This window comes from Pteropus alecto, unplaced genomic scaffold (genome assembly GCF_000325575.1).
Source record: "Pteropus alecto unplaced genomic scaffold, ASM32557v1 scaffold24, whole genome shotgun sequence".
NCBI classification, from domain to species: Eukaryota; Metazoa; Chordata; class Mammalia; order Chiroptera; family Pteropodidae; genus Pteropus; species Pteropus alecto.
The window spans coordinates 3,210,437-3,234,232 of NW_006439192.1; the positions used below are offsets into that span (position 1 = coordinate 3,210,437).

Genomic DNA, 23,796 nt, shown 5'->3' on the forward strand with positions numbered 1-23,796 from the left:
TATGGTTGTCTCCTAGTTTCTGGTGATTGCCAGCAACCCCTGGTGTAGTTTGTAGATGCCTCGCTCTAATCACAGCCTCTATCTCCACATGGTGTTCTTCCTTGTATGTCTGTGTCCAAACTTTCTTCTTCTTATAAAGACACCAGTCTTACTGGATTTGACCTCACTTTCCTTGAATACATCTATAAAGACCTATGTCCAAATAACGTCACATTCACAGGTTTCCAGGTAAACATGCTTTCTGAAGAGACACTGCTCAACCTAGTAGAAGTTCCAGGAGATTGATTTCGCTGTTGTGCTAAGCTGTTTCCTGAACTCCCACATTTTCAGTAGACAGAAGTTAGCTGGACACTGCTGGCCTTTTCTTATTGACATTTAACATATGAGGAATACCAATTCAATAAGGTCTTCATTTTATTTATGGCAGTTTAATGAAGTAAAGCCCAAGGAAAGCCTGGGACTTTCCTGCCTTTTCCTGCAAACTGTCCCAGATTTCCTCTTGTTTCTATGCCCGGCTACTCTGAGATGGGGAAGGGGACAGTGGGGACTTTTTTTTTTTTTTTTTTGTTGAATGCTTGGCTACTGTAGACTCATTTATGAATCTGTATGGTTTGCTTAATATAGTATGAAAATTCTTAAAGTTTTTATCCCATCATTGGTATTTTCTCTTGTTTTCTCACACTACAGGTATTTTCCTACTTTTTAAAAAATTTCTTTGGTCATCTTAAGGAGACTTTATGTGGCAGGAAAATAAATCTTTAAGTTTAGTTAGCCATTTGCATAGACACTAGAGACAATCTCTTCCATCTCTTATGGAGTCTCTTCTCTTGTGACTGAACTTAGCAGGCATTTAACAATTGTTTTTAAATGAATTTTTAATTATACACATTAAATACATTTAAGTCAATGAAAGAAAATCTTGGAGCGTGGAAAACTTTTCTTGTGTCTCTGAAATCACATTGCACTCTAAACTGTGAGATTAAGACAGATGAAAGAGAGACAAATGGGAAGTATAAATATATATTGAAGACTATTGTGTGGCAGTATGTATGAAAGGGCACTTTCAAAAGTCATTTATTCTTCACAACAATTCTATGAGACCAGAATTTCTCTCATTTTATAAATAAAGAAGAAGAATTATAGGGATTAAGTAATTTGTTCAAGGTTATTAGCTACTAAGTGATCAAACCAAGATTCAGACTCACGTTTTCCTGAATCAAAATCTATGTTCTTCCTATTACACCTTCTGATTATTTCTGTGGGATAATGTTCGTTCTCCTGGGACCAAGAAATTCCACTGTTTCTTACATACTTTTGGGAAATATTTCTAACCTTATCTCATATGTATTTATACACTTATCAATTATTCTTGCAGAACCTGACAACCCTGACTTTAGAACTCAGAAATTCTCTTGATTCAGCTATTCCATGAGGACTTCACACTAAAATCAAGGTAGACTCACTCAGAAGCAGAGGAGTATTAACCAGGTGACAGGAATGAGGACATTGAGAATTTCTATGCTTTTGTCCCTCCCCAGCTAGATCTTATCTATCAGCTTTCTCACAGTTCCCAACCAGATTGTCTTCTTTCTTTAAACGAATAATTGTTGAGAGCTTAATATGTTCCAAGAATTTTTTCGTGCAGGCTCTGAAAATGTTAGGGAAACGTGTCAAATCAGGAACAAGTCATTCTGCTCCTCAGGAAGGCTAAGATTGTTTTGTGGATAAGCTCAATGACAATGATTGATATCCTTAGGTCAATCGACATACTTCCACAATTCTGAGAAAGAAAAGTGGTGTGAGGATTTAAATAAGGCGGTGAGAAGATCTTAAAGAGAAAAAATTTTATATATATGTATACGCACACACACACACACACACATATACACACACATATTTATATATATACTTTGTCCACTTGAGTGCAAAGCTGGTGACTCTCAATCAAGGGAGGAAGTTTGTTGGCAATTTCTACCTAAGGCTGATAATGATCTGGAAGTTTTCTCTGCATTCAAAATAGAAACATGTCGGTATTTTAGACCTGTCTGGGAAGCAGCTTCAGAAACTAGCTGCCTCCATATTTCAGTCTTCCGACAGAATTCGGGTCAATTCAGTTCAAAAAATATTGAGAATTCTCTATACACTGGGCCATGCGCTCAGCATTGCGAATACAGATGACCAAAATACAGTCCTCGTGCTTAAGGAACATGTGGTCTACTAAGGGAGAAAAAACTAGTCAGATATATTTCAAAATAATAATGTTCAATTACTGATGTGTGTATAAGCTTAAGAAACTGCAAAAAGAAAGAAGTTGTTAATTCTATTAGCCGTTGTGGGGAATTAAAGATGTGTATTTCTAGAAATATGACAGTAGAGGCCAATTTATGAAACTGAAAGTGACTTTTCTAGGTGGAAATTTGAAGATGGGATGGCAGTAAAACAGAATAGTGGATAAAGAGACAACTGTAATTCTCAGGACTACACATGATTTAGTGTTACTAGAATATAAAGTTCAAGAAAAAGGATGATGGAAAATGAGACTAGAAATTAAATCGAATGTGCTTTTTATAGAATACACAAGAATTTTCTTTCTATATAGTTTCTTTCTTTCTATATCCTATTATTTGATTTGAATTTTAAGGGGTTAATTTTTTTTTCTGGGATTTTAAGATGTGCAGTCAAATTAGAAAGCCTTTTCTGTCTCGATAACACTATTTGGCCCATTATAGAAAAAGTTTGCTGACTCCTGATCTATCCCATGGTCTAGGCCTCTTTTTTCAGAGTACAATCTGAGGTGGAGCTGAGACAGTGATGTTAGCACTGGAGAGCGGCTGCAAATACAGATAAAGCTTCACTCACTTGCTTCTCACCTCCTGCTGTGCGGCCTAGTTCCTAACAGGCCACAGACCGGTACCACGTGACCTAGGGATTTAGGACCCCTGCATTAGGGGACTGAATGAATTGCTGAGAACACGAATCGAAACAAAAATGCAGGTAGAAGTCAAAGAGAGGGCATAAAGATGGGGAATTTCTTTTTAGATATACACAGCCTAAAATGTCTGTGGAATGTCAAAATATGACTGTATACTGGGAAATCGAATATACTGAGAATTGCTATTAGAAATATACAACTGGGAAGCATAACTGTACAAATAACTTCTCATTGTGGTTAAAACCACAAGAATATGAAAGGTCATGCAGGTCAAGTTGCAAAGGGAAAGGAGAAGAAGGCCTGTTTCAGCACACTGGGGATATTTACAAAGCACACAGAGGAACTGAATCCAGCAATACAGATCAAAAAGACATTGATAGACTTTCAGTGAGTGAAAAGAGAATTATCCTACAGAAGTTAAGACATTAGAGAATTTCACAGAAGTAGGAACTAATCATTGGAAAGTTTAAGTAAACTTGTTCCCTTTGAAAAAAAGAAACAAAACGAGGAAGTCACTAATACGTATTAGTCTTTTAAAACACATGGCATATAAATTTAGGTCAGGGTCATGGAAGCAGGGTATAAATTTTAATGTGTTCAGGAAGTAAGAAAAGGAGACCGAAAATGTAAATTAAGTTTTTCAGAGAGCCATAAGCCATTAGTAAAAGGAAAATTTGTGTTTGAGAGATATTTCCATTCAAGAATTAGAAACGTAAGCCGTTTATAGTCTGCTGTTGTAAGAGGGAGAGGTTAAAGAGAGGAGTTGAGAATGCTAGCAAGAAAAAGACAGATATTTATGGCAACTCTGAGCTGGCAACTTGTTTTTTTGTCTCATCTATGTGACGCATATGTTTTATGAACAAAAATTGAATGCAGTTACAGAGACAATGGAACATAATCTTCATAAAAGAAAATCGAAAACGCAGAGTCATAACATTCAGAAGGTCTTTTGGTTGCAGGAAGCAACACCTGACAGAGGAAATTAGATGCTCAGACCACTTTGTTAGAGGAAGGAGAATTTAATGCCGGTGGAGAGCGTGGGGCATTCAACAGACCCAAAGCACGATCTCCCCTTGGTTAGATTTCTTACAGCTTATATACCCTTGCAGTGTCCATGCAAGGGGAGCGTGATTCCTTTGTCTGAGGTTTCATATGTGCTTCATGACTCAGGATGGGAGGGGTAGCTTCGGGTGGAGGGCTGCAAATGGGGAGGAATTTCCAGACCACTGTGTTGTGTCCAGAATAACCAGACCCAACTTGAGTGCTCTTAACCAGGAGACAGTTTATTAGCCGGCGGCTGTCCTTGCAAAGGAGCAGCCTCGAAATGCCAAGATACAAGGTTTTTAAGCCCCAAATCCCATTCCTCATTCTGTCTTAAACACAAAGGTCCATCTTTCTCCTATTCACTACCTGTCAACCCACTGGTCAGGTGTGCAAGCGGGAAGTACAGAAGCAGAAAGCTTGTATTAGAATGTTATGTTCCTATGGGTGATTGCCTATGTTCCCATGGACAATAGCCAGTGTTCCCATGGGCGATGGCCAAACAGTAATTTTCAGCTTATATACAATTGATTATTTTTCATGCCACGCAAGCAAGCAGGGTTACACAGGCTAAAATTGGCAGTTAGCACATGAGCTCATTGTTACAAGTTTCATGATTAACAGAATGTGGTTAGGGGTTCCAGAAACTAGGCCTATGTTATAGACTTCCTTTGTCCAGTTTCAGGTTTTAATTATTCTTTAACTCTTTCACATTTCAGCAGGCCATTACACACTGGTGTTACAGGTTGTTTGTTTTGTAGAACCGGTGACCTTGACATTATCAGCACCATTACAGGATTCTTGAACAGAAAGATGGGACCTGCTCAGCGGATTCCTATCCAAAGGCTGAGCTCCAATTTAACATAACAAGCAGTTTTACATAGTCTTGTTATTCCTACACAGCTACAGAGATAAGAACATTAGTTGGATAGCAAGCTATGAATCAACAGATGTGAGCTGGGGGAGGTAGCTATGAGAAAACACGTTAGCTGAAGAGCACTGGGCAGACTAGGGAGAGAGAGCAGTTTTAACCGGCTGAGAGGTTATTTCTGCAGGCCCTTTCCTTTGCATTGTTTTCAGATGCCTCCTCTCCTCTCTCATTTTTAAGTGGGTTTTAAGAAAAGAAGTAACTAAATTATTACCTCTCTCTTTCCTTATTTGATGCCTAGATAAAGAATTCTATTTTGAGAATTACATTAAGCATCCTGGATTTCTGCTTCCAGACGTATGTGAAAATTCTTAAATTCCACATTTTCTCTTAGTCAAAGGCTGCACTCTAGTCTTTAACGTTTATTTTTTCTTTTCCCTTAGAAGAATCTTTCCAATCCTCCTCTTTTTCATCTTTCCCGTTCTTTAAAAAGTTCTAATGTTTGGACTACTCTATCACACCACCAACACAAGAAAACCGTGAGCTTTGAGATACTCTGTTCAGCAACTTCAGCATCCCTTGGGAATTTGTTAGAAATACAGATTTGTGGGCTCCACCTCAGACTGCATCAGAAACTCAGGAGGGGGCCCAACAATATGTGTTTTAGCAAGCCCTATATGTGAACCTGATGTACCCATAAGCTTGAAAACCACTGATGTGGGGACCTTGAAAATGATCAAAAAGAAGAGAAAGGATTTAAAGATATTTCACAAGCCATTAAAAATATACTCTTCCTTTTGGCTTTTCCACTAGGCTGAAGAAAGTATTGAATTACATAAATTACTTTTTGATTGCCAGGCTTTTTTAAAAAATTGCAAAGTGAGAGATAGGATCAGCTGATAAGTTTTTTACTAAATAGCATCCCTTTTGTTGTCAGTTACTTCAGGGGTCCCCAAATTCCAGGCTGCAGACTGGTTCTAGGCAAGCAAGCAAAGTTTCATCTGTATTTGCAGCCACTCCTCAGCGCTAGCATCACCACCTCAGCTCCACCTCAGATCACAGGTATTACATTCTCATAGGAGCATGAACCCTATTGTGAACTGTGCATGAAAGGGATCTAGGCTGCGTACTCCTTATGAGAATCTAATCCCCGTGATCAGAGGTGGAGCTGAGGCGGTGATGCTAGTGCTGGGGAGAGGCTGCAAATACAGATTAACATTAGCAGAGAGGTTTGACTGCTCAGAGATCATAATAAATCAATTGCTCTCAGACTCATATCAAAACCCTATCAGTGAGTGGCAAGTGACAATTAAGCTGCATCTGGTGGCAGGCTTTATAGTGGCAAGTGAGTTGATGTACTTCAGTTGTACAGCTGCATCTGGTGGCAACCAGAATCCAACACTTATTTTAGTCTGCGTGTGGACCGCGCATTACGTTATTTACCGCTTCCATCCATGCCTCTTTCCTGCATTGCACACTTGTCTCAGTCACAGTTTTGGTAAGTCCACAAACCAACCCTATCCAAAATGAATAAAAAACAAATGTCACTGGAGAAATTCTTTGAAAAGGAGGAAAGATCCAAATGAGACAGCAGAAGACTCTAAAACTACCAACGAAAAGAAAGCTGCATTTAAAGGAAAATACCAAGAGTCTTACTTAAATTACAGGTTCATTGCTACAGATGATTCACATTCTTCAAGCCCACTTTGAAGACTGTGTGGCGACAGGCTATGCAAACATGAAACCTTCAAAACTGCTGCGCCACATGGAAACCAAGCACCCTGCATTGAAAGACAAGTCTTTGGAGTTTTTCAAAAGAAAAAAAAAACCGTGAACACAAAGAACAGAAACAATTATTGAAGGACACCACTTCATCACTGACAGCATCATTCTTAGTGGCTAACCACATTGCTAAAGCCAAGAAGCCCTTTACTATTGGTGAAGAGCTGGTCCTGCCTGCTGCTAAGGACATTTGCTATGAACTTTTAGGAGAGGCTGCGGTTCAAAAGGTGGCACGTGTTCCTCTTTCAGGTAGCACTATAATTAGACGAATTGATGAAATAGCAGAGGATATCGAGGCACAATTGCTAGAGAAGATTAATGAGTCACATGGTATGCGATCCAGGTCAACGAGTCTACTGATTTTGACAACAAAGCAGCAATGCTTGTTTTTGAGAGATATATTTTTCAAGAGGATGAGCATGAGAATATGGTATGCGCACTTTTGTTGCCAACCAACACCACAGCTGCAGAACTATTCAAGTCTTTGAATGATTACGTATCAGGAAAACTGAATTGGTCATTTTGTGTCGGTATGTGCATGGACAGAGCGGCTGCTGTGACTGGACAACTTTCTGGTTTCACAGCTAGAGTCAAAGAGTTTGCTTCTGAATGTGAGTCTATGCATTGTGTCATCCATACAGAAATGCTGACAGCTGAAAAATGTCACCTAAACTTAACAACGTTTTGCAAGATGTCGTTAAAATTATTAATCACATTAAAAAACATGCCCTTAACTCACAACTGTGCACACAGCTCTGTGAGGAGATGGATGTAGAGCTTCTCTTATACACAGAAGTGAGATGGCTTTCTAAAGGTAGATCACTGGCCAGAGTTTTTGAATTATGAGAGCCGCTTCAGAGATTTCTTTTAGAAAAAGTCACCGCTGGCAGCACATTTCAGTGACACAGAATGGGTCACAAAACTTGCTTATTTGTATGACATATTCAACCTGCTTAACCAACTCAATCTGTCACTTCGGGGGAGAATGACAACTGTGTTCAAGTCGGCAGATAAAGCAGCTGTATTCAAAGCCAAACTGGAATTAGGGGAGCGACAAGTGAACATTAGAGTTTTTGACATGTTTCAAACATTAGCAGAGATTTTGAAAGAGACTGAGCCAGGACCTTCTTTCTCCCAGCTGGTGCATGATCACCTGTATCAGCTTTCAAAAGAGTTTGAGCATTACTTCCCAACCACAAACGACCCCCAAACTGGGAAGGAATGGATTCGCAACCCATTTATGAATAAGCCAGGTGAATCAACTTTGTCCGTGCTAGAGGTGAATCAACTGCTTGAGATCCCAAATGACGGTGTCCTTAAAAGTCTGTTTGAGACAACTTCAAATCTTCATATGTTCTGAATTAAAGTCAAGGTAGAATATCCTCAGATTGCCACAAAAGCACTGAAAAGCCTGCTTCCATTTCCAATATCCTATCTTTGTGAAGCAGGGATTTCTACCGTGACAGCAACCAAAATGAGATTATGGAGTAGACTGGACATAAGCAACATACTTTGGGTGTCACTGTCTCCCATCACCCTCAGATGGGGTCATCTAGTTGCAGAAGAACAAGCTCAGGGCTCCCACTGATTCTGCATTATGGTGAGTTGTATAATTATTTCATTATATATTACAATGTAATAAAAATAGAAATAAAGTGCACAATAAATGTAATGTTCTTGAATCATCTCCAAACTATTCCCACAACCCCCATGGAAAAATTGCATTCCACAAAACCAGTCCCTGGTGCCAAAAAGTTTGGAGACCACTGAGTTACTTCATATATATCACATTTGTTGTAAAACCTGTATACTAGTGTAATCGTCTATTAACAAATATCACTAATTGCTTATAATTTTTCACTATTATGAACAAGTCCGAAACCATTATCCTTATACATGTATTTTCAAAGTATCCTAATTCTTATCTTCCCAGCTAACAATGATAACCCTTGAAAGTTTCTTCTGTGGTTTTCCAGAAATTTTATATACTATCATCCTATAGTTTAAATTTACATTTCTAAGATTATCAATAAGTTTGAATGTCTTTTCGTATGCTTTGGTCATTAAATTTTGTGTGAGTGTATGAAACAGCCATTTATAACAGGGTAGTCAAATGAACCAACATTTTCACTTATGCATCTTACAAAACATGCTTAGGAAGTTATTCCCATCCCAACATTATTTCTTTCAGAGTACTTTTAGTTTTATAGTTGATGCTTACAATCTTAATCGACCTACATGTGTGTTGTCTATGCTATGAGTTAGGACATATTTTCTCATTATTTCCATTTTGAAATAGAGGAAGTTAAAGCCCAGAGAGACTGGATGACCTTCTCAAGTTTACACATCTGATTAGTGACCAAGTCGAACCTCTTCTGACTCAAAGTTCAGTGTACTTTCAATACCTCCTCAGAGTAAACACACAGAGAATGGTGAGGATGAGAGCAGGGAAGATGGAGGGTTGATGCAAGGGAATCGGAAATTGAAGAACAGTTTTCATGCTTTTCTTCCCCTCATTTCAATAATCAGGAGACCCAGAAGTGGGGTAGACAAAAATAATAAAATATTTGACTTTTCTTTCTTTATAAAAACCAGTTTCCGATGTCATGTTATCTTTTTGTAGACTTTACATCTGTCAAACTATAATTTTCAAAATGTTAAAAAAAAATGACTCACGCCAATATAGAATGTGTGTCCAAAATACATTTTGTTAATGAGAAAATCAGCAGGATGGTAAGTTTTATCAAAAGGAGTTGATAAACTGAATGTTTACAGAATTTTGGAAAAGAATATTGAAATTAAATTGCTAGGTTAAACACATAATTGGTTAATGTCCTATAGAACATTATAATCATAAGGTTTAGGGTTATATTTCTACTCAACGGAAATAATTTATAGCTCTTTTGCATAAAATTGTACAAGTTAATATGTAACTTCAGAGACTGGGCCATAACCAGCAGTAAGTAGCATATCATCCCTTAGATGACTAAATAATCCTAAAGTGAGACTATTAGACAGTACTCTAGGAAGGTATTGAATGAATGCACAGCCATCCTTTTGCTTTATCTTGGATAATTTTTCTCAACTCATTTAGAACCTAAAAGATAATAGACTTTAAAATAAAGTATTTTAAAGGAATATTAAACTCTCTGTTAGATTAACACTTCGGTTAAGTCAACTAAAACGTCTGTTTAAGAAACTAGCACTGAAAAGTTAAAAGTTTGAGTAAAAATAAACTACGCAAATTTCAACAAAGAAAAGTTGGGTGACAATATGAATATCGTAAAAATTAGAATTTAAACTCTTAGACAGATTGGAATTTGAAGCGCATGGTTTAAATGAAATAAAGACAAGTTTCAATGGAAAAAGGTCAGCTTGACATTACAGCAACATGAAGTGAGGTGAAAGAGATATTGATGACTTTGAAGAGATAGGTAAGGAGCATGAGGGGTCTTGTAGGCGACACTAAAACATTTAATTTTGTTCTAAAGACCAATTGGAGAATTCTAAAGACCAATTGGAGAATTCTAAAGAGCAAAGTACCATGGCTTAAAGTTTGTTTTGAAGAGTCACTCTGACTGCTGTGCAGAGAGTGTTTTATAGCTGGGTAAGCATGGAAATAAGAAGACAATGTAGGAGTAATAATCCAGAGGAGACATGATGGTGAATTGGATTAGGATAATACCAGATAAAGGTGGACAGTTAGGAGGTATATTTCAGAGAAAGGGCCGAATTCATTATTATCAAATGAATCATTTGTGAATAGTGAAGATTATTGAGAGGTTCAGATGAAAAAAAGTATAGTTAAGGTTAATACAAGGTCTAGGTCAAAGTGAGCTCTAGCTAAATGGTAATCACTACTATTATATTATTACATATTATAAAGAGGCTATAACAGGAAATAAAAACTCAATTCTCCATTAAATGTAAGAGAATGGTATAAATAAGTTTTGCTAATACATTTAGAAATCTGAGTTGAATCTTCATTTCAATTTAAAAAGATCATTTTGTTGTTGTTGTTTGGAAGAAAACCTAAATAAACCAATAAGCATGGAGAAAATGGAAAATGTAATTCAGAACTTACCTCCTAAAATTTCTCCAGTCTCAAGAATTATGATATGTTATCCATCAGAGAGAGTAGCTCACCTTCTTTGACCCCTCTCTCCAGCTAGAATGAGAGCTCAGTCATTTCTCATAAACACACTGGACAGATATTAAAAACTGTAACTTTTAATTGGCACCAAATTAATAAGCCCATGAAGGATCACAAATTTTTTGTTTTGGTCTCAACATTTTCTTCAGTCTGAGAGTACAGAGTTCACACTGGTCTTTTTCATATCTGTATCCTAAGCATCTACCTAAGTGCCCTTAAACACAGAAAGTAGTGAAAAATATTCATTACATTGAAACAATAAATAAAATGCCAGAAAAAAAATGATAAAATAGTAAATCAGCAGAGAGTAATTTGACTCTAGAAGGATAGAACAAATGATTGGAAATTAGAATAAAAGATGGGGAAGGGTTTTAAACAATTGTTCTCAAAATTAGCTAGTAATTACAAGTTATTTTTAGGACAAGATAGAGAATTTCTGTGCAGATAACTTGATTTGAATTAAAGCATCACAGGTAGAATAGATGTAGAAGTTTTATGTATCAGATAAGAATTAGGATACTTTTTTTTATATACAAAGAGAGGAAATTGAAATTAACCAAAATGTCTAATGCCATTTAAATTTCAGTGTTTTACCATGCAAATGAGAATCGATGCAATAAATTGTTTTATTAAGACTAATTAATTTCAGGCAAAAGTTTATAGTATTGAGTTTAAAATGCTAAATATAGGTTCATATATGCAATATGATTATAACTTTACAATTCTGCAAACACACACACACACACACAAATACATACTCAGATGTATACGCTCTTAGATAAATTACCTCCAAACATCGAAGGTATTTTGATTTTATGTTGGAGCAATGAATAATCAGTTTTATACTTTTAAACACTTCCAATTTTTATTTATATACTTTTATTAATTTAGAAATAAAATAGCCACAGTTAGAATAGTTTTTCATAAAAATATTGTGGCTAATGATGAGCCACCATAGTTTGGTAGTCTTTCAATTTCTAAACATTAATTATAAAATAAATAACCAGTAAAGAGAAATGTGAAGTAGGATTTCAAACAGTGGTATGCCAATTTATGGAACTCATTAACCTGAAATTGCATATAATTCCAAGAGTTTTATCAATAGAACTGTCAGATTTATTAAAAGCAATTGAGTGACATTTATGATAATCATGTTTCAAAATCAAAGACACAGTGTGATAAATATTGATATAATTATGATATGAAATAGAATATAATATTCTATTTCAAATTGGTCATGATTTTGAAAATCTGGGCTGTATGCTCCTAACTTATCCTGCTGTCAATAAGACCCAGGGCTGAGCTGGCCTAGTATTTAGTTCTAGACTCATATTGGGAAGGCAGAATTATTTGGGACTTTTCAGTAGTAGTAACATCTAACTTTTATTAATTTCTTACTTTGATACCATGTCCCTGAAGTATGCCTACATAAGGAAAACAAGGTTCAAAGAGAATAAATATGACTTGTTAGCTTTAAAACTGATAAGCGATTTAGTTGGAATCCAAACTCAAATCAGTATGACTAATATAGAGTCTACCTATGGCATTAATCAGAATTTGTCATATTGACTAAGTAGAGGAATATATAAAATTGTTCTAAAGGAAGAATTCTCATGAATCCAGATAATAACTTCCCAAGAATCCAAAGACCTCTGTTGAAATAAAATGAAAGAAGAAACTAAAATTGTATAGAAAGGTCTTTCAATTGCAAGTTATCACAGCAACATAGGATTTTTGTTTTTATACCTAGTCATATGCCACTCTCCTTCTAGCAGCTGGAATCCACTGCTTCTACCCAATACTTCCAATTTCTGCAAGAGAATATATATGTATTTGTTTTTTCCTAGTTGGTTGCTTGATAGCTATAAAGAATAAAGTTCCTCACATGCCCATGACTATTTTCACCAGTCCTTTTCTTCTGCTCCATGGCACATTTAAAATTTCTCATTTCCTTTGTTTTTGTATTTAAACTGCTTCCAAGCCCTTCTCAGCATCTCTCATAGCCATGGCACCTTTACAGCCACAGCCAGCCTCTCAAGTGGAGCTTCCCCCTCCCCCATCTCTCATTTGGACCTGCACTGTTCTTTGTGTATTATGTGGTTTTTAAATACTGAGCCACTTAGGCTAAAGGTTCTGAATTAACTGTTCTGGGTGAGGCTCTGACATCAGTATTTTTTAGAGCTCCCCAACTAATTGTGGTGTGCAGGCCAGGAACAACTGCCCTCACCCACCTTGCGCTTAACATTCTGCTAGGAAAATATTCAATGCCCATTGTATCAAGTCATTTACCAGACATGTGAAATCCAAATTCCTGAGTCTAACTTTCGATCTCTCTCTATTCTACTCCAATCTAATCTCCTGCTATAATCTATTTGGCACCTGCCAAGCTAATTTCCTCGTATTATTTATATTTAAAGAAAAATTACTTCCTCCCCACAACCCCCCCCACGCCCCTCCCCCCCCAACACACACCACATAATCTGGCAAAAGTTTTTTGTGGCATATTTATGGACATGAATCTGAGAGGTATACATTTTCCACACTGAAACATTGGACTCTGGGAATGTTTGAGAGTATATAAAAACAGTGGGGAAGAATATTGGAAACTATGTAAGCCCCTCTCCCAAACCCAGAATGTTCACTTATTCATTAGCTTGACAATGTTTTCTTCACAGAGACTTTGAAGTAAATATTTGTATTAAGCAACTTAGCTTTCTGAAAGAGCATCTTTGGGCTGTTGACATGAGGAACAGCTTTCCCATTACTTACTTTAAACTAAAGGAAAGCAAAACCTTAGCAAAAGCTGTGACTAAAATGTCCCCATCTGATCAGTTGCAACACTGCTGTTGCCAGTAATGCTGGTGACAGAGGATCTTATGAGGAGATTCTGATGAAAACATACTTCTTTCACCTCTTCCCAGAAAGGAAGATATTTAAAATTCCCATACATATGAAAGAAAACCAAAACTGAAACAAATCTATTATACAATAGACCCATTTTGCAAGAGAATTTTTCATATGAACTGAGGATGGAAATTTCTTCTAAGGTGTATCCATCAACCAAATCACAGGACAAATATAATCTGGCTCAGTACATCACAAACACTTAATGTTGTTCTTGTTTTTCATCTTCTTTTTTTAACTTATGAAAAAAAAAGAACAACAAAGAGGGGAACTCAGTTATTGTGACTCTACCCAGTGTTTACATACTTCATAATATTTTTCCTCAGTTCACTGTACATATTTAATCTCAATAAGAACATGTTGGCCCATAGACCCTTTCCTCCTTATGAACTGAGAATGATAGGAATATTCCTGAATCAAATAACATACACAGAATGCAGTTTTTAATGAGCACTGGACTGCAGGTCAGGAAAACTGGCTTCTTAGTTTTTATGTTATATCTATTGAAGGACTTTTATGCTCCATAGCAATCCAGTGGGTAGGAGTGGCACTAGGTAAGTAGATGTGAAAACTGAGGGTCAGGTAATACTGTGATTCACTCAAGGACCCAAGAGTTAGTAAACATTAGTTAGGGTGACTGATGCATTCTGCTATGTCCAGGACTTTCCTGATTTAGCACGGAAAATCCCACATCTTGGGAACACTTTTAGTTTCTAGTAAATGGAAACTCTTGGTGACCCTAGTACCAGAGTCAGAGAATATAGTCCAGTACTCTGGGCTACAATTCCACTCTGCATAATACCCCGAAGTTATTACTTTCAATGCTCAAGTTACTTGCAGATTTGTGACTTGGTCTCACAACAGCTCTACAAGAGAGCTTTTGGGGCCAGGGAATAATCCTATCTTCACCAGTATTCCTCTAACAACACTCAGAAGTAAATAAGCATCAGACTAGGTATTCAATAAAATTTAATTGAACTCCAGACCATTCTTTAATCACAGTTAAATGGCATATTAGGCCTATGGAGGGGAAAAAAATAGATCTAATAAGTTATTACAATGATGATAATATTGGATCCCTAGATTTTAACTAAGTGGCCTTGGCCTTTATTTATGATGTAGTAGAAAAAAAGATGTCATGAGTCCTGAGTACTAGTTCTGCTTTTGCTACTAATATGACTTTGGGCAAGCCACTTTCTCTGGACTTCGGCTAGTCCAAATGTAAAAGGTGGTGGTTGATATCAAACGATTTTTATAAATTCCTACAATCACATTCAAAGAGGAAACAGTGTTGATAAGGGTTAACTGATAAAATAGAATTATATTACAGATTGAACCCTAAGTAGAATTAAGATATAGGTATTGTTTCATTCTCAAGGTTTCCTTCCTCTTCTCTGTTAATATCCAATCCTTCCTACCAATCTTGAAAGCATCCAAGGTCCTTTGTGTTTTCTTTTCTCTCCCACTAGCAAGTCAAAATAAATTGATTTGTCCATATAAATGATCTCTAAGTTCTGTCTTCTTCTTGATTTTCTCATAAGCTTACTGAACTACAATCTATTACAAAAACCTGGCATTAAAACATTCCTTTTGAACTATCTTCTGCTGCAGCTATCACTTCTCTTTTGTTGATAATTATGCTTTGCATTATTTCTAGCATCTTTCCCAGGTCAACACTTGGTATTTGTATCTCATCTCTCTTAACAGTTACATAAATTAAACAAACAAGCAAACTAATTAGCATCTCAAGAAATCTATTCTGACCTGATCAAAGGCTCTATCCTTACCAGAGGATTTGGAAGAAGAAAGCCATAATCTTCGGAAATGTGAAATCTTTGTAAAGACAGTATGGTGTTGTCTCTAAATTCTGACTTTGAAGTTCCATGATTTTGTTTGAAGTATCTGCACTGAAGCTACTACTGAAGAGACAACTGCTCCAAATAAATCAGAGATCCAGGTTAAAAGAACTTCAAAATAGCATCTTATCATTGCACAGTGTCTCAGCAGCAGGGGAGAATCTTGGCCTGAGGCCGAATTCCAGACTGCCATGGACTTTCTCTGACACAAGGTTGAGTAAACAATTAAAGACTGCTAATTAAAATGAACAAAATCACCTCAGAAAAAAATCTCTCTCTTTTTTTTTTTTTTTTATAGGTATGTAGTATGAGAAGATTGGTTTTAAATAAACCCAGAGATAAATCTATTCTACTTTGGAAAAGCGGGGAATGAACCAGACTTTTGGTAATGGCTGATCGCAAATACCCTGACAGGAATCTGATTCAGGATGAAATTTGACAACTGGGTCTTTATCCCAAAGGAGTAAACTATTTAAACCAGAAGTTAGTTACATGTAGATAGATATTTCAGTGATTGGTGGTGAGTAGGGTAGAAAAGAGAACTCTAAATGCATATCAGAACCTCAGAAGTGTTCTGTATGTAGTTTGAGCAATATATTCTGAGGTTATAATTGCTTCGATTTACTTTAAGAAATAATATTTCATAATTTTAAAAATTTTCAATCACATTAAAGGAAAATATGTAAGTTTAACAAATGAGGTAGTGGATACCAACTAACTTGAGAAGAGCCTGACAGATTATTCTATTTAACCTTCTACTTTTATCAAACATGTTTTGAGAACCTACCACTAAGATGAGTGATTTTACCTATGAAGTAGTTATCACCAGATCCATTTTACAGATTAGTTAACTGAGGCATGCCCATGTGTATAACCCTGTCCATTGTCACTCTACTCATTGATAGCAGAGTGAGGAATAGGGCTGAGGTTTCTTGATTTCCAAGCTATTGATCTGTTCACCAGATCAGGCTGCCAGGCTGTCTGTCAAAGGTGCCATCATGGTTTGAATTCATTTTAATGTGCAGCAGTAAGTTCCAGGCCACAGATCTGCATTGTGCGAGTTCTGAAGACTCCGCCTTTTGCCCACTGTATCCTGAACTTAGGTGATAAGGTTGTAAACAAATTTATTTGGAAGTTAATTTATCTATCTACATCTTCTCCTTCCTCTCATTCTCTAAGTTAAATGAAAAAGCTGAGTGCTCTGATAATTCGTTTAAAAGTTCTCATAGAGGGTTCAGCTTTGATGGTTGTATGCCAAAAGTAACATAATTGATTTATGGTTCATCAGACACCTAACAGCCATCCTCAGTTATCTATTTCTCCTTAGCCCAATATCCATCCAGTCCCCAAGTTCAGTTTCTGACATCTCCTAAATGCAATTTCTCAAACTTGATATGTTTAATCACCTTCTTCTTTCCTTCAACTTCAGATAAAAAAAGTGACCCAGTTATTTTTGTTTATGCTAGTCATGTTATTTTTTATCCACTCCTGCACTCCTCAAGAATTTACTATAACATTATAAAAGCATAGAATCATAAAATACCAGAACTGAACATAATAAATTAGTTCAACATCCTAATTAAACATATGAAAAATCTGAGATTTATGGGAGCGAAATGACTTATCAAATGCCATTCTGGGAGTTTGCGTCAGCACCAGACTAGAATTCTCACTCACTGCCTCTGAGCCGAGAACTTCCCCACTGTTAACTCAGCCAGGCCAACTTAACGTAGGTATGAATCTCTATTAGCTATATGTTTTTTAAGAAATGGGAAACAAAAATGAGAATTTTAATTCTGAGCCTCTGTTTCCATATCTGTAGGAAATAGAAATGTTTATCCAAGACATTTTGTGATGAATAAATGAAAAATCATAAGTGAAGCACTTTCCAGATAACAGTAAATACTATTTTTCTCATATTCTTTCCCCCTCATTCTGGAAATCCTTTTTTAATATGGTTTTCTGGTTTTCTCTCCTGCCATTCTGACTATATTTTTTCTTTTTCTATTGCTGACTCATTTTTCTCTTTTAGCCATGAACATGTGAATATTTGCAGTGTTATTACAACCATTTCTCTACCTCAGCGTTCTTATGTATTTTCATCTGATTCTATCCATCAATTCTATGCCCAGATTCCCAAGTCGGCATATTTAGTTTTGACTTTTCTTGTTCCCAAGGTTTAGATCCATGGTACTTGTGGGTTAGTGTACATCGCAGGTCCTACCTTTCAAGAGGTCCTCACTATAAATTAAATAAAGTTCAAATTTCCTTGGCCTGGCATTCAAGGATGTTCATCACCTGGCCATCAAGCACCTTTTTAGCTGTGCAAAATTCTACAATAACCTTGGACCTCTTTCACATCACATTTCCAGTTCTAACGGGTTTGATTATTATTAATATATTTGTCTTGCCTTGTCTGTTGGATTGTAAGCTCCTTGAAGAATCCATATCTAACCCAACTTTGTCTTTTTTTTTTTTAGTGGTAAGTTCAGTATCTGAAGCTCAGTAAATGTTTGTTAAATGAATAACCTGTGAGAGTCTTATCGTGGACCCTATAATTTAGAACTGGAGTCTTAATGACAGAGAAGTTTGTGCTAGTCTCTGTGCTCTACTTTAGACCCCATCCCTGCAGTAAGGAACATAGTGGCCGCACTCTCCATGAAGCTCTGCTTTGTATCTTCTTTACCAAGAGGAGGTTTGTTAAACATAATTGTGCCCATAAACTTTCTCTTTTTACAGTGGGGCTTGGAGTTTGAAAATTCTGGTTTCTATCATTAGCTTTCCCATGAACCACAGCAGTATCACAGCAAGGGTTTCATTTCTCTTAGACTGGGCATTAGGGGCTTTTGGAAACGGAGCAAAGAAAATTTAGAAAAGGAAGAAAAACATCACAATCGAAATTTTTAACAACCGTTTTTGTGTTTACTGGTGACAGTATTAAATGTAGTGTTTTAGTTTCAAATTGATGAAGTCCCAAATCTGAATTATCAAAAGCAATCAGCACAAACAGTGCTTGTATACTGAGACTATTATTGTACAGCTCATTAATTACTTCTTTGTTCATAAATTCAATGGGACTTCCTATTCCTTTTCTTGATTAACTATTCAGGCATCTGGTGGTTGGCCTACTTCTTTTTTTTTTTTTACCCTCTTTTTTCCTCTTGGCTTCTCCTATGACATCTATTCCTTCTTGTTTGATTGTACTTAATAATAATAATAAAAAAAACTCACTGATTTTTCTTCTGTGCTAAGTTCCACAGTAAGCATCTTCCATGATGTATCTCATTTAACCCTCTCAGTAGCCCTGTGAGTTAAGTACTATTATTATTCCCGTCATTCAGCTGAGGAAACTGCAGCTTGGAAAAGTTAAGTAAAACTCTAAGGTCGTATATTTTAAGTGGTCAGGACTGGAGCACAATCTGACTTTAAACTCATCGCTCTTACTCACTAGAGGCATGACTTTACTTTTTTGGTAATTATCTCCCATTGTTCTGATTACAGTTTACTGTTGATGATCTCACAGTTCAAGTCCTGACTTCCCTTTCTTTTCACTTTGTTCCCTGTCTCCAGATGATCTCATATATTCCAAGGTGTCAGCTATTTTCTCTAGACTGATGATCTCTAACATTGTTTCTACTTGAATCTCTCTTATCATCTTCACTTGACCGTTTTATAGAGGCTTCATATGAAATATCTTATCACATCAAACATATACTAGATACTTTCCATTAAGATAGAAGCAAAGGCTTATAAAACCTCCAGCAACTAGCCCAAAGTCTTTAGTAGAGAGTCCACCGCCTAGTAACAGGTCCAATCTGCACTTATCACTTGTTTCCTCATAATGAGAACAAAACTCATTTTCCTTATCTATTCCATGTCTTGGTGAATAATATCTCTCAGAACTGGCAATATAATTTGAGGGGTCTAGTGAAGAATGAAAATATAAGTACCCTTGCTTAAAATTATTATTTCAAGACACTGACAGTAGAGCATTAAGCCAAATATGAGGAGGCCCTTCTGCATGCAAGACCTTATGTGACTGCACAGGTTGAATGCCCATGAAACCGGCCCTAGTACCTCTGTTGCCACAGTTGATCAATTAGATTTCTGGAAGTCATCTCTCCATTACAGCCAACAGAACACCAAGCTTGCCAGTCCTACTGCCTTTGTATTTCTCTTGTTTCCCTTTATCTCCAATCCCAGTGGCATTGTTTTCAATCTTTTACATTTACTATTGGAATATTATGTCACAATAAATCCCTAATTCATCTCTCTGTCTCAAATCCAAACCCATAAAAACTGGCAATCATTTTAGACATGAATTATTTTTACAACCTTCGAACTCATCTCCCTCTTTATTATTACTCCCCGTTTTATCCTGCTTCTGTAATTTTTCTAACTACTGCCAGAGTCATTTAAATATTTATTTACAATGGACAGCTTTTCATTTCTATATTATTTGAATATGCAAATATAATAAAGTCATTTCTCTGCTTAAAATCTTTCCCTTTGTTTTCAAGGTAATTTAGAATCACTTCAATGCATGATTTAGCTTCAATGACCTATCACTCTTAATTCTTTCATGCTTCAGTTGTACTACCTCAAATAGATAATGCTTATGCCGCCATTTTTTTGCACACCCTTCTTTTCCCCTGGAATTTTCTAAACTTTCTTCCCTTTGCATATATACTAATCACCCTTTAAAGCTTCTCTAGTTATTACCTATTATTTGTCTGTTATTACCACATCCCTTTCTAGTACCAGCCTTTCCTTCCCTATTTTGTCCAGGCAAAGCCTCATTCTCCCTCTGCTGCCCTCTAGTCTGGGTTAGGGACTACTGCTCTTTGCTTCTATACTCTCTGTTTATATTTCATTGTATTGAAATAATCTCTTTCTCTAATTGCCCAATAGTGAGCTCCTTGAAGATAGGGTTGGTGCCTTTAACAATTCTAACTCTTTTATCTAACTAAGGAAATTGCATAGTTTGGCTACTGAATTAATGTGTAATTAGGGTAGAGATTCTGATGCTTATATGATTAAGTCTAAGCTCATTAATGAAACAATTTTCTGAGTCAGTATTTATATATTCTTTTAATAGCCAACATTTTAAACACATTGTTAAGTACTAGGATGTAAAAATGAAAAAGCCATGAATCTTATCTATAGAGAACTGAAAAATTAGCCAGTGGAATAAGACACACACACACACACACACACAGAGCCATGATCACTACATAAGAGCAAAAGTAATTATACTAAAAGAGTATAATAAATCTATGGGAACAGAGTTGAGAGAGTATTCCCTATAAGTTTATCCCTCAGTTATGTTTGGGCAATAGCCTAAAGTAGTGGTTTTCAAATAGAAATAGGTGGGAAGGGGTTATCTCAGCATGATCATTGGAGTTCTTTCCAGGGGCCGAGAGGATTTGACTATCCTTGGAGAAATAGAAGTTTTTGCATGTATATTCTTCAAAATACACTCTCTTCAATACAGGTTATTCTGGTATTGCCTACTTTTCAATGACCCTCCCTCTGATACTTTTGAAAATCACCACAAAATAAGAAAGATAGTTCCTGTTTGAGTTACTGACAAGGTCGTAGATAGGAAACAATGCCATTGAGTGAAAATGCTTTAAAGCTTGTAAAATATATAAATATATAAAAATAGTTATTACATCAAAATCTTCATCTTTATGATCTGAAAGTAATATAAAAGCTATTCTATTTTAAATACATGTTGAATTTTGTTGTTTAAAATTTCCATTCGATTAATCTAGCCTATCAGCTGACTTTTTTGTGGATAACTTTGCATATCATATATATGACTGAATCATAGAGTTGGGAGGCACCTTAAAAATGAACTATTTATCTCTGATCATTTTAGATGTGCAAAAACAGACAAGAGAGGTTAATGGAATTATCCGAGGTTATATAGCAGTTTTCTTTTTAATAGACTATTTTTTCTGGAACAGTTTTAGGCTCACAGCAAAATTAGGCAGAAAGTACAGAGAGTTCCCATAAATCTCCCAGCTTGGTGCACTTTGGCCCGGATCCCACACAAGCGCAGCTTCCAGAGCCAGAGTGGTGCTCTTGTGACAATCAATGTACCTACGTGGACATATCCTTATCATACAATGTCCATAATTCACTTGAGATTTTACTCCAGGTGTTATACATTCTATGGATTTTGGCAAATGTATAATGATGTGTATCCACCATTATAGTGTCGTACAGAACAGTTTCACTGCCCTAAAAATACTCTGTGCTTCACCTATTCATTGCTCCCTCTCCCCTAACCCCTGGCAATCACTGATCCTTTTACTGTCTCCCTGGTTTTCCCTTTTCCAGAATGTCGTATAGTTGGAATTATATAGCATGTAGCCTTTTCAAATTTACTTCTTTCATTTACTAATATGCATGTTAGGTGACTACATGTCTTATTATGGTTTGATTCCTCACCTTTTTTTTAACACTGAATAATATTCCATTGTCAGGATGTACCTAAGTTTACTCATTCACCTACTGAAGGGACTATTAATTGGTACCAAGTTTTGACAATTATAAATAAAGTTGCAATAAACATCCAACATGGGTTTTTGTGTAGACATAAGTTTTAATTTCCTCTTTTTAAATTATGGATTCCAGTGCTAAATGTAATAACTCATGTTAGCATGGACCACACATATTTGTGTCTTTTTTCAAGCTATTGACTTTACTTTCTTCTATCAGTGTGTAAAATTTCTGTTTTTCAGCCACCTACCTTAAATCTTCTCTTTTGGGTACTTTTGCCCCATAATAAAATAAGATCTCAAAATCAACACCAGGGTAATTTTCCATCAAAATGCATTTATGGTGCCTTGTAAAAATAGATGTTTTTTAGAGACTTAGATCTTACAAGCTAAACAAATCTATTTCCTCTAATACTTTTCTTGTAAATTGTCAGGTCTGTACCTACTGCCATTAGATGTGAGCACATTCTATCAAAAAGAGAAAATCTTTTCCGTCATTTGGATAATAAATAGTAATCATATTCCTATCACTAGATATGTGAACAACTCCTTTAGCTACTCCACACACACTTACTCTGAATAAAGTATGTTCACCACTGTCTTTTTGGTTTTTAGTCTGATTGATTTTAACCTGTGGACAGTTAAAGGATATGTAATGGTTCACACTGTACTTCTGATATGCCAATGGTGGCTCCACATTTTTTGCTTTATTCTAAAAAAAAAAAAAAAGGTTAGCATTTAATAATTTGCCAACACCATTTTATTTAATGTGTTTTTGACTATGCCAATGTCAAAAAGTGGCTCCCAATAAGTAATGTATAAAGCATACAGCCCATAGACCAAATATTATCCAAGTTTGTGTGTACTTTGAGTTGCAGTTCCTGGTAGAAATGTAATTAAGAGTTCCACATATAGTATAATGCTTTTTTATATTGCATTTTTGATTGAATTGCTAGCTTAAATTGGCAGTCTCGATGTTCGCATTATACATGAGTAAGAAGTGAGCTCCTGGTATAATATATATCATGAAAATAATGATACAACATTTTTGTAATGACCTGGTGCATGAAATTTTAAGTTTTGCTTTTTGAGAAGGCTTTCATTCTGTTTACTATCTTTTCTTTTATCTATTATGGTACATTTCTAATACTAGCTACACTTAACTGTAATCTTCAAAATAGTTATAAAGCTCCAGAGTAGAAGAATATTCCAATTGCTAATGTATTTTCACCTCATATTGGATGTTCTGTATCATTCCAACTTTGTTATCTCTTTCTTATTTTGACTGCAACTTCCAAACCACAGTGAGAAGACTCAGCTCTGTACACATCAGCAAATGATCTTTACCAAGCAGATTTCCAATTTCAAATTTTCCATTTTCTCTTCCATGCTAGATACTATATTCCAAGCACCAGCTCTGTTCTCATCAGTCTCAACTCTCATTAGCCACAGCTGCCGTGGCTGCAGCTCTTAGGGCAAAAACGCACCCACCAAAAGGTCTCCAGGACACCTTCCGGGTCAAGGACATGCTTCTGAGCTCCGATTTTGAAAAGCTTGGGCTGGTGCCCCACATAGCAATAATGAGAACGAATATAGGTCTTCTTATCAACCCACTTTCACCTTTCTTCTTGCTAAAACATAATAAAAAGTCATTCCTGAGTTGGGAATTTGGGGAGGAGCACATGTTTAATACTTTGATGGTTAAGGTCAAAAAAGCAGGAAAATTTTTTCTTTCAGGGGAGGTTGTACTG

The 23,796-nt window shown here is 36.1% G+C and overlaps 1 protein-coding gene across 1 annotated transcript in view; it reads right to left on the reverse strand.

The window, feature by feature from the left end:
* IDO2 (indoleamine 2,3-dioxygenase 2) overlaps positions 1-23,434 on the reverse strand; it is a 48,893-nt gene extending 25,459 nt beyond the window's left edge. Inside the window, 3 exon segments of the mRNA XM_015592802.1 lie at positions 1,910-2,005; positions 22,620-22,757; positions 23,393-23,434. Coding sequence (XP_015448288.1) covers positions 1,910-2,005; positions 22,620-22,757; positions 23,393-23,434 — 276 coding nt within the window.
* Between the last annotated feature and the right edge of the window lie 362 nt (positions 23,435-23,796).